At 40.0% G+C, this 12,417-nt stretch overlaps 1 protein-coding gene across 2 annotated transcripts in view; it reads left to right on the top strand.

The window, feature by feature from the left end:
* The window catches only part of DIP2C (disco interacting protein 2 homolog C), a 326,695-nt gene that overhangs the window by 227,494 nt on the left and 86,784 nt on the right, over positions 1-12,417 (top strand). For both annotated transcript variants that reach the window (XM_059819053.1, XM_059819054.1), the window contains one exon: positions 2,558-2,668. In XM_059819053.1, the coding sequence (XP_059675036.1) occupies positions 2,558-2,668 (111 nt within the window). The remainder of the gene's footprint in view (positions 1-2,557; positions 2,669-12,417) is intronic.

Raw genomic sequence — 12,417 nt, 5'->3', positions numbered from 1 at the left:
CCTAGCATTAAGAAAGGATTTGTAGATAATTCAGGCTGAACACTGGAAGTTTAGCTAGTGCAGGACACATAAACAGCAAATTGCAGCTCTTCTAAAATAAGTCCACCTAGATTACAGTGAAACAAATGTTTACAGCTGAGTGCTGAAAGCGTATGCTTTGCGTTGTGAAAACATCTTGCCTAGCACCCCTGTGTAACAGAAACATGAGCATTTGAAGCCACTTCATGTTGAAGATGAGGTGTTACTCTACTTCTGATGTTGTAGGCTGTTATTCTGGCTGTTGTCCCCCTGTTGTAATAACATAAAAGCTTTCTGACCTCTTTGAAGATGGCTTTTTATTCTAAGTAATGTATTTTGTGTAACAACAGTTCAAGGTAGTTTTTAAACACCAAATGAAATACAGACATACATTTCTGGTCTTTTCTAAATGAGAGTATAATTGTTTCCTTGTGTTAATATTATATAAAATCCAGAAAGGCCTTTTTCCCTTTAAAAGCATCTTCTATCAATACAATAATTATTTTTCATGACTACCATTACATCACTCCATAGGTTCTTTATCTGAGCCAAAAACCAGGTGAATGTGCCTGCATTTGATTTTCTGATTCTGGTATTATTATAGTACACGATGCACTGCATTTGCCTTCTATAGCAACTTCAGAACTTTAACCTTGTGTCACCCCAGACAGCTGCCTGGAAATTAAGCTTGCCCTCTGAAATATCTACTAGATAAGCAGATTCTCATCTGGTAATACACGCTCTAAGGCCTTATCCCTTTTTGCTTTTACACACGTTATTTATTTATTTGGTCCAGGTCTGTTAGTGATTAATGTTTTCGGAGGGGAAGTTAATGCCTCATTCCCACTGGACTTCAGTGAGATTTTTTCACCTCTGTCAGCTCCTTTGCAAAAATTCCCAGCCGAACCTTTGCAGCGTGTGTATAAACAAATACCAACACAAAACCCAACAATCCCTGAAGTATCTTTTGGGATCTTTCAACATCTTTCAGATGTTTGCTGGGCTTAGCAAACTCTACCTAGCAAAATCCCTTCCTTTCCATTTCCCCTGAGGCTATTTATGGAGGATACATACAGTAAGCTCAGCACAGCCATCTCCAGCAGTTGGATTGTTTCATGTGCAAGCGTACAGATAAAGTTGCAATGTATTTTGTCTGAAGTTTCTCTAAACAGTTCTGAAGTTACAGGCTTCAGCTTAAAACAGAGGTATTTTGGACCCACTTGGACAAGGTTGGTTAGAATTCTTCTAGTTTGAAGAAATCAAGTTAATCTATGGGAGGTGACTATCTGAAGCCGTATGAAATCACTGGAAACACTTCTAATCTCCAGTAACTGAACCTTGGAGCATATATGAAAACATGACGATTTTACTGCAAGAGTTTGAAACACAGAACTCTTACGGATGTCAAAGCAGTCAAAACTCAAGTGTTGTTAAGTAGTTTCAGCAAATTTTAAGATGCTGTAATAATACACTCTGATCCTGTATACAAACCCAAAAGAACTAAGTTCAAAGTTACTTGCCATGCCTTTTGCATGCCACTTCAGTTGACTGTGCAAGATCATTACCAGCTACCTTACAGCTGTTTAAGACATGAGCTGAGAACGTGCATCTGACAGAACCAAAACAAAAATGTAGACAGGATCTAGCCACTGAGGTTGTTCGCCAGTAAGTGAGAGCAGTAGTCTTCCCTGCCCTTGCAAGAGTCATGGACTCTCTAAGTTGCTGAATCCTCAGCGAGACTGTGCACTCTCGCTTCTCCTTCCCCTTTGCCCCTGGGGGATCTAAGCCCGCAAAAGTAAGCTGCACAGTTCAGCACATTGGGGGAGGAAGGGCGCCCAGTGAGCTTACAGGAGATTTGCTGTGATATTTTACCTTTTCTTGGCGTTCTTGTATCTAAATAGTTCCCTAGCCCTAGTCCTAAATCTGCGAAGTTTAACAAATCCAGGCCTAGGCTGGCATGCTATGGCCGGCTCTGGATGTGATGTTTGCTTCTCTAGATATCAGCTATTTGTGTTCACTAAGTACACAGAAACTTCTGCACTTGGACAACAGTCCAATACTAAAATGAAAATTGTTGTATGAGGCAAAACATAGGGAGACAAAACATAATGTGTTAATGATTGACATAATGGCATAGTGAGTCTGGGTAATCTGAATTGGTCACAGATCCACTTCATTTTCGGTAACGTCAAGCAAATTATTAAATTAGAATGTAAAATTCTATTAATTCCATTTATGTGGTTATTTAACATCTGTAAAACGATCAGTAAATTGAGAACCAGATGAAAGGTATTGTCAATGTAGAAAACAATGCAGCATGAAAATATTTAACTACATTGTAAGTGAAAATGTTCACAAAAGTAGTATCTATCAGAATAAATTCCTTCTGGTTCCTCATTCATCTTTCATTAGGTATTTGAATAGTTATCATAGAAATGTTTTGGTAATCATCTCTCTCCAAAAGGAAGCACAGAAACTCCAATTATCATTATCTGAAACCTGGCATAAAACATTTTTAACATATGTCTCTTTGTTTCAGGTAACACTCGTATTTCCTAACAATGATCCTGCTGCTTTCATGGTAGCATTTTATGGCTGCCTGCTTGCGGAAGTTGTCCCCGTCCCTATTGAAGTGCCACTTACAAGAAAGGTAGGGAACTGAATTTCTTCTCTATACTGCATTTTGAAACTTATGTCAGAACAAATCACAACTGAACACAGCTTTTGAGTACATTTTTGTGGTTAACTAGCTCTGAATCTGATGCAAAGATAGTGCTGTGTGGCAAGTTATATATAGTTCCTTCTTTTCTGTGATGGAAGATCTCAAGATGTGCTTGCAATTTCAGCAAATGCAGGTCCATCTGGAAAAGGAGAGGAAAAATTTCCAAGAGAACAGCTCTGCCAATCCTAGATGGATTATCTTTGTAGCCTCTCAAAGCATTCTGGTGTTGGCCACTGACAAAGAATCATTGGCAACAACTGCTGATTTTCCACCTGTCCCTGCAACCCGATCTATGTTATAATGCCACTAGTGCTGTGTATGCTACTTCAAAGCACTTATGGAAATGCCTTCTCCTGTGCCTATATGTGCATAGGTATCCTGAAGCTTCTGTCACCATGGTCATCTCTGCCAATGGCACCTGAACAAATTAAGTTTGGGAATTCTTGCTGCAGAACATACATTCATAGAGAAAACTGACCATTGTTAATCAAAAGCCTTTCATGTCCAATGTTGGTTCAGAGGTGCAGCCATGTGTGCTAGGGAAGTGTTAGTAGACAGATACAGCAGTTCCAGCTAGAAAGATTGCCTGGGGGCAGTGAGGGGAGGGGTCTCAGCGGTGTAGGTGAGCTACAGCTGGGAAGCTTACACTGGTGCTGCTGAACTTGCATTTTTTTCTGAAGACGTATACCTTGAAGGCTGTAAATATAGCAAAATGTATTTATTCACTGCAAGTTCTTTTTGGCATATCCCCTTAATTTTACCATGGCTGGCCACAATGCCTGTTGTAAAATTCTCCCAAATATCCCCTTATATAATCCCTTTTTTTATTAGCCAGCACCAATAATGCCTTACTTTAATTATTGGGTCTGGAATTGTCCACACAAGGTGTGGTCTTTAATCCTTACATGCTTTCTTGTTTAAACAAAATTCTTTTGGAAAAAGTTGACTGAAGCCATGAGGTGTTACTAAGGAAAGGGCTGGGGAAATTTGCTCACATTTTCAATTTTTCAGTTGTCGAGGGCTTTTCTTTGAAATGCTGTAGTGTCACGACACCCTGGAGCAGAAGCTCAAATCTTTGTTTCATGGACAGGTGTACCCTGCCTTTCAAATGAAAAGCCATGAAACCAAGTTTCTAAGGCCTCATAAAGGCTTTGCAGTTCGCACATCTCACATAGCAATTTAACAGCTAAAAATATCTGGAGATTCCTTCGTCGCTGAACATGTTTGAACCTTCCTCATCTCTGAGAAGCTGAGTTGATCTCATCATTTCTCCATTGTGTTCACACATGCCCTGGCCAACATCTGTAGTGGGCCCTTGCTATGGTGAAACCAGAAGGTGCAGGGAGAGAAGGGGTGGTAGGTGGAGGAATGGACGGTTTGCTGAACTGGTGGAGGAGTAGAGAGAGATGGGGGAAAGTGAGTGGATCAGACAACAAAAGGCCATGATCCAGCTGAGCAGACGTGAGAGTAGCTGTGCAGAAGGAAGGACTCTGGGAACCGAGGGAAAGAGGAGACAGGAGGTGCCCCAGCTTAACTGGCTAAGACTGGAGGAGGTGTGCAGGTGAGCTAGAAAGGCCATGCAAGGAGAGAGGATGGCACCTCAACTAGTCTACCTGCTTTGGGCAATAGGGTTATGCTATTTTATTTGTAAGTTGTTGTATTTGAGAACACAGAGAGGTGGACATGACTATAGAATGAGGATAATGATTTTATTAGAAATACAGCACGTTTGCGCCAGGCTATCACCACGCTTTCACATCTGAGTGCAGTACCTTAAGATAGTTTGAGGCAGTTGCATAACATGGTGCATTATTTCAGTATAAAACAGAGATTTTAAATGCATCAACAAAAAAAGGCGAGCAGATTATGTACATTTTAAGATCATACGGAGTGCTCACATGGGTAAGTCTGCAAGAAGCAACATGGCTTTGACGGATAAAAAAATCTAATGTCTTTCCCTGTTACTATTTTCCGAGGTTTAATGACATTTTGAAGTACATGGATAGGTGTAAATTTGATTTATTTTGGAACATCTGATATCACATCCATCCAGTAAACTATAAAATCCAGCTGTCCAAGTAAATACTCTATGTCAAATTAATAACTTACCCTAATTTGACTGAACCTCTTCGCTGGTTTTTGTTTTTTAAATATGTGTGTATATAAGGATATATAAATATACACCTACACATGCTTATGTATTTATATAAAGGAATATCAACGGACTGAGACTGTTTAACTGTTGCCAAGATCATTCCATATTGTTTAAATATGAAATTAATAAAACAGTGAAAGAGATGTCAGTGGTACAGTTAAAAAAGCAACATGATCTATGATCTATAAATAAAACTGTGCAATCCCACAGCATATACTATTGCAAATATTTTTGCATTTGTTTATATGGAATGGGAAATGGAGTGGAAACAATGAGATGAAAATCGCATTCAGAGTAGTCCCAGAAAGAATACCTCTGCTTGGTCAAATGGCAGCGGATTGCTTCTGGCATCCATGGGAAGATGTTATTCATGTCATCACACAGTGGCCTAGGCTGTTCTTTTATGCTTTCCCATTATTTGCTCTCTTTTCTACATGCTTCAGTACCTTCTGGCAGTGGACATTTTTTGGTTTGCTTTTTGGAAGACAGAAACGTGAACTAACAAATAGACCGACAGTTATGATAGGCGAATACAGACTTACAGAATAATAAGCTGATACAGAATGAGCTGTATCAGGGAGTTATATTATGGGCACATTTTTATTATTAAAAATCTGCATTAGCAGCTTTAATAATGTTCTGCATTTTCATGAAGAAGAGTTTTTCACAGCTCTGTACAAATTTTTTGTGCCTGGCAGTTTAAAATTGAGCAATAATGTTTGCAGCCAGGTAGCCTTTTGGCTTACATATTACTCTGCAGACATCTATATCCATATGGAAGTAAAGGCTTTTGCTTTACCAGCCCGTAGATTTTGTGTGCATTCCCTTTTCTTTGTAGCATGACTGTTGTTTTTTTAAGATTTTGGCAAGGCTTTTTTCCAGTTCATTATTAGGTGAGGGTCCATCCCTCCTTGCTCTTTCCTTCTGTATCCCACCTTTGTGTTGACAGAATACCTAGAATTAGTTGTGTTTTGCCCAGGGCTTCAGGAGACCTGCCTGACATGGCATCTGGGACGGATTGCCTGAATGCCCAGCAACCACACAGCATTCTCCATTTTATTCCCAGAATGCTTCCTGCTGTTCAGCAAAGACCTGGAAATTGGCATTCACATCAGCATGGTTTTGGCTCTTTAGATTTGGGAAATCAGATCTAAAATTAAAAACTGAAATCCCAGTCTTTTTTTTAAGTATATCAAAACTAACTCTTTATTCTAGAAGCAGCAGTCAGGGGTTCCACAGTCACTGTTGTGATAGAACAAACAGCATGTTTTATTTCTTCTTCTTTCCCTGCATTAATACCACTGAAATGCCTATATCATGAACACTCCCCGAAATTTTTATAAGTAATCCTCATCCCTTGGATTATGGGCTATGTTCTTTCAGAATAGTGTCCCCCTTTCCAAATATTTTGTTTCCCAAACATTAGCAAATAGTATGTTCTATACAACATCTCTTCCTTCAGAGCTGCCACTTTTGTTAATCTTGTCTGAAGCTGGAGTATTACAAATTGTTTCATTGTATGTGTGATATGATATGAATTGCAAACTATGTATCACAGAATGTGCCATCAAAGTAGATGACACAGGATTTTCAACATGTCAAGTTCTAGTTCAAATAGCGATTCATTATTTCCCTTATGAAAAGATTTAAAATTATGGTTTTGATTTCTTTTTCTTTAGATTTTTTAGGTTCATGTTTTTTCCCATTTGATGGGCACCATGAAAATTATTATTATTCTGCTCTGATACAGTTGGGAGCTAATCAGTTTTAATCTTAAAGTAACATTTTTGTCCTTCAAGCACATTCATAGTTATGCTCAATCACATGCTGTGAACATATGACCAAAGCAATCCCACATAGATCTTTATGGCCTTCTTATCATAGGCAGTCAGTATTTGTAGCAGGGTATGACATGAAAGCATGTAAAAATCCATTTTTCAGTCAAAACAATGTTTCCTAGCTTGTTAGATTTAATGCTATGTGTGCTTCCAGCAGGCATTTCTGTGCTCTTCCAGATGCTGGCTCTGACAGTGTGATTGGAAGAATGTGCCTGTGTATTGTCATAGGAAATCTGGAAATACCCACTCCAGGACACTTGCTTTTTTTTAAAGGATGCTTCATGCAGGATAAAACCTGTTTTTCAGGAGCTCTTTTTATTAAAACTTGAGAAGTTAGGTTATTAAAGCTTTAACAGTAGCCAGAGAGATACATCCCTCTAAAGACAGTGAAATTGTCCCAGTCTTGTCTTCCATTTGAAGGCAGAATTGTATTCCAAAGGAAATACACCTTGATGTCGTTCCTAGTGTTTCAGCGCCTGAGATAAAATGAGCTTTGTTTCCTCTCAGTTTTAGTCATCGTTGGGCTGTGGTGTGCCAGAAACACTGGAGCTCTACATACTTCTGAACATCTTTTAACAATGCATCTCAATGCATCTATTTTAAATCTCGGATTTAAAATATGCATTAAATGTTTTTTTTTTTTTTTCGGTGACATAGTCTTCCAGTCCCTCCAAAGAACACAAGTGCCCTCAGTCCCACCTAAGTGCCTGGTGCACACCGCTGGGCCCCTGTAAGCCCTGTGCCCATCCTTCCCTCTTCATACACTTCGGCAGCTGGGCACTGAGCAGAGATCTTTGCTCAGTTGGCCACGGTGAATCTCAGATCCTTTAAAGTCTATGTTTTCTTTTTATGTTTACAAGTTTAGGAAATGGCAGCTTCCTAGAGAGCGTATCACATTGCCTGCGGTGTCCCCTGCCAAAAATAATCATTGTCTTGCTTTCATTAGAACTTCTGGACATTAAGACTTCTCATAGTTGCAGATTTCATGTGCAAATTATAGCTAGATACCAAAGTTCTGTCTGACGAGATGGCTGATTTCTTCTTCCTAAAGCTGGTTATGAAAATTGCATCTGCTTTGTGTTTCATTTTTATTACAGTCTTTGTTATTTGTGTTTTAAAAGTTGAGGGTTTCCTTGGTTCCTTTTCACTTTTGGTTTAAAAGTGGTGATGCTTGGCCTTTGTGTCTGATGGCTGCCCTGTTTGTTCTTTACCAGCACATTTTTGTTAGGGTAAGGGCAAATGGAGCTCAAATAAGCATCGCAACAGAAAATAAGGTTAGTTCAGTCTGCGATGCTTCACCACATAATTTTCATTTTGAAAGCAGTCTGGGATTTGCAAGCGGACAGGAGTAACCTTTATCAGGCCAACCTTTGCACAGGCTGTCTCTTCCTTCCTTCCTTATTAGATAAGGACATGCACTCTCACTCACAGAGAAAGGATCATAATTGTTTTCCTTCACACAGATACTCTCACAAAGAATTATAGAAATGACATTAACAGCATGCTGAAATGCAACCACACGTGGGATTTTTTTATCCTGACAGTGAATTATCACTCTCTGCAGCAGGAAGAAGACAATTTGCCTCCAGGTACTGGTGAAAACCTTTAGGGAACCTTTAATAAAAGTCTTTAGAAAACCTTGAATGGCTACCTACAGCAGAGAGGATTTCCGGCCCGCTTCATCTGAAAGATTGATCTCTCTAGGTGTGTGCAGACATAGTCTAAAGCTATGCAGACCTCATTTTTTGTACCGCAGCAAGTGCTGTGCCTTCAAGAAATGTAAAATGATAGTTCCAAAGTCAGCAATTGGTCTCAAACCTCATGCTACAATACCTCAGCTCTATCTTTTGCCTTCCACCTGCATTACGTGTCATTTCAAACTGTGAATTGTGGAGGATTTGACAATGAGCATCGCTGGCAAGTCTCTCTCCGTCTGTGCGGTTGGGACTGCGTTGGTTGAGTTGTTTCACCTGGTCTCCACTGGCTCCCTGAGGTTTTTTCTATCCCCACAAAATTCAGCAAAATAAAGTGTTTGTGGCAAGTGGGGGGTTGCCAAAGTAGCAGATTAGCATAAATTACCAAAATAGCAAATAACACAACTGACAAAACAGTGTGTCCTGAAAATATATTCCCTTTGTGGACAGGAGAGTGATTTTATTTATGGGAGGAGGAGGATTTTCTTTTTTCCAGCAGCAGATGATTTGGTTTCTTTTTTTTCTACTTACAAAGCAGTTTTCAGCATTGCAGACATTCATTTTACATTACTCAAAAGGGAAGCCGATACCTTGTCTCTGAAATCTGAAATAATCAATGCTTTTAAAGTCAGTAGTCTTATTCCTGGCCCACTGGGAAGCTTTGACTGCTTCACACAAATGACTGCATTTTCAACTCAAACTTCATTTTTCAAACTTCAAACTTTTACCCCAGGTCCTCTCTGCTCTGGACCTGTCACGCTGAGTGAGGTATGAGGAATAACGAAGACTATCATGTTTACGTGCTTGAGTGTGCAGGGTAAGGTTGCAGTGTGTCTGTGGGATGTACAAGGCTCTCAGCTTGAGATGGTTTCAGGTCTTCCACCTCCTGGCTGTCAGTCTAGTAGCTCAACATCACTTGAGTAGTTAGAAACAATTACTTCTGTGGGGCAACAGGTATCACAGCGGCACCTGCATGGAGCAAGGGATGTTGACGCCTTCTTCATGTCTCTGTTCTCTGCAGTACTTTTTCCTTCTAAGTCAGGATGAAGCCACCAGCAGCAGGCAGGAGGTGGTGATAACTAGTTAGGAGGTGTGAGACTGAGACTGAAGGTGGGAATGACGGACACAGACTAGCAGACTGCCAGAAAGCTTTGTTGTGTTCATACTGTAAGATCCTCAAATGGAGCTCCTGTGGCGGTTGAGAACAGTGTCTGTCACAGTACCTCTACTTCAGCATCTTGAGTTGCTTTTTTCTTGCAAGGCAGGTTTTAGTGTGGACACCAAGGGCATGGCATTGGATTTGAAAGTCTGTAAAACACACTGGATATTGTCCACGCATGGTGAAATTCTTCCAATCTGCTGTGGTAGTATTGCATCACATAATTGCTTAGCCATGTTGTCCTTTCAAATGAAAAAATTAACTGTACAGAAAAGAATGGGGTGAAGATTTTAATGCTATTTGAGATGGGGTTGTCCTGATGTAAAACAGTCTGTTATTAGAATTTGTGACGTGTGAGTAGATTGTGTTAAATAATCTATACATGATTCTCTCTGCTTGTGTATGAACTACTACAAATGAATGAATAGTATTTATGTGGACATGCTCTAAACCAGTTGATATGGCACTAAGTGGAAGCATAGTCATTCTTTCTTGGGTTACCTGAAAAACCCAAACTGTTAATACAAGTTTCCTTTCTGTTGTTTTGTCTTGCTATGAGAAGAGCTTGACAGATCATCTCGTAGCTGATGCATCCTCTAGGGCCCTGATACGCTGATGCTCTAGGGTCCACACTTTCTACTGGTTTACGCATGTTAGATTTCTTAGTGGAACTTATTAGTCAGTTTCTGGTTGTAAAGTTCTGCATTAAATGGGATTTAGTTGCTTGAGAATTGTCATTTTCTTGGTACAGTGGTGAAACAGTTTGCTAGCAGTCTTTTATAGGGCATACCTTCACAATAACATTTTATTTTTAATTTACAGTTGAGAGTGATGCAGTTGCTGCATTCAATTCTGAAATTTATATGCAATATTGTTTTTAATTGGTAGTTAAAAATTCATACATACACATACATTGGTAACCATTTCCTAGGTTGTTTAGTGGGAAATATTGGGTAATGGTAGTATGGATCTGATACTTTAAGAAACTGGTGACCTCCCTTTATACATGATAGAGTAGGAGGTCTCAGAGGCTATGTCTTGCCAAAGGAGTGATGTACTCCATGGAGCACTCCAGCCCTCATCTTCCTGCTATTCCTTCTGAGGGACTTCCAAGGAGAGCCATCACTCCCATACTGTCCAGGCATCCACATTTCCTTCCGTTGAGCAGACTCCAAGAGTGGAGATGCCAGGTCTCATCCTAATGTGGAACCAGGATCCAGTCTGGCTAAGCACTTGTCCCAGGGGTTTGGCAACATAGCTATGGACCAGCTAACACAAGAGTCAGTGAGGACAGTAATGCTTGACAAAGCCCTTTCTGTCCTGGAAGCCCCCCGGTGCAGGCATGGTGGGGTCAACAACATGCTCCCCAAAATGTTGTTCATGGATACACCAGTATTATTCTCTGTTGTTTGAAGGGTACTCTCCTTGTCTGGTTTTTTTATTGGAAAAGATGATGCACAAGCTTAATTTTAGAAAGCTTTCCTGAAAAAGTATCTTGTCAATTTTTCCTATTTTTATATGCATTCTGGTTATAGTAAGCAAAAGCAAATGCAGTAATTCTGGATGGAAGGAGTTACATAGCATAGTTTTGACAGATAGTTTATTGTCCCACATTGTTTGCTCAGCTATTAAAGTTCTGATAATTGCTGCCATATACATATTTTGAAGTGGTGTGGAAAACACGCGAGCTTTTGTTTTTCCTCTGATCTCACTGCTTCCCCATTTTAGATTGCTTTATTTGACTACATAAAAATTGCATTAAAAATTAGTCAGATACACTTTGGGGCTTTCTTTCCACATATAGTTTTGCTTTGAATAAATCAATATATTAAGGCAACTGTTCTGTATTTCTGGTTGCTTCCATGGTTAAGTGTGCTTTATGGTTGATTTGAAAGATATTTTAATTTGATCTTTTAAGACTCCGTAGGCTATTTTCTGTAGAATCATTCTGTGAAGAAAGGGTTAATACTTCTATGTGCATTTCCATCTAGGGCTTTGCTCTGTTGAAGAGCCTAGTGGATAGATGTAAAGTTCATGAAAGAATCATGACAAGACACTATACATAAAGCAGACATAATGCTGTGGAAGCACAGCATCTCTTAAAGAACAGCTCTGGCCTAGACTTGAAAATCGTTACATGACTTTTTAGCCTCACTGCTTGTATCCCCTTGATGAAAGTAAAATGTAATGTACTTTCTCTAATGGGCACTTGACTATCTGTAGTGCTCCTGAAATGTGTCTGTAACTACTCAATGAAATGGTTATTGATGAATCAGATTAGATCACCATAAATAGTGATACTGTCAACACTGTTTGTCCATCATAACATCTTAAGGGTTGAAAGCTTTCTCCAGGTGGAAGCATCTATAATCTGTATTATTTCCTGGAATTGTCACAGAATCATAGAATAGTTGAGCTTGGCAGGGACCTCTGAAGGTCATCTGGTCCAGCTCCCCTGCTCAAGCAGGGCCACCTGGAGCAGGTTGCCCAGGACTATGTCCAGGTGGCTTTTGAGTATCTCCAGGGATGGAGGTTCCACAACCTCTCTGGGCAATCTGTGCCAGTCATCCTCACAGTAAAAAAGTGTTTCCTGATGTTCAGAGGGAACATCTTCTGTTTGTTAGTGCCCATTGCCTCTGGTCCTGTCGCTGGGCACCACTGGAAAGAGCCTGGCTCAGTCTTCTTTACACCCTCTCTTCAGGTGTTTGTACACACTGAGGAGATCCCCCCTGAGCCTTCTCTTCTCAAGGCTGAGCAGTCCCAGCTCTCTCAGTCTTTCCTCATAGGAGACATGTTCCAGTCTTTTAATTGTCTTAGTGGCCCTTTGCTGG

The sequence above is a fragment of the Gavia stellata genome, chromosome 6 (assembly GCF_030936135.1).
Source record: "Gavia stellata isolate bGavSte3 chromosome 6, bGavSte3.hap2, whole genome shotgun sequence".
Taxonomy (NCBI): domain Eukaryota; kingdom Metazoa; phylum Chordata; class Aves; order Gaviiformes; family Gaviidae; genus Gavia; species Gavia stellata.
This window is presented reverse-complemented; position numbering and strand designations above follow the sequence as displayed.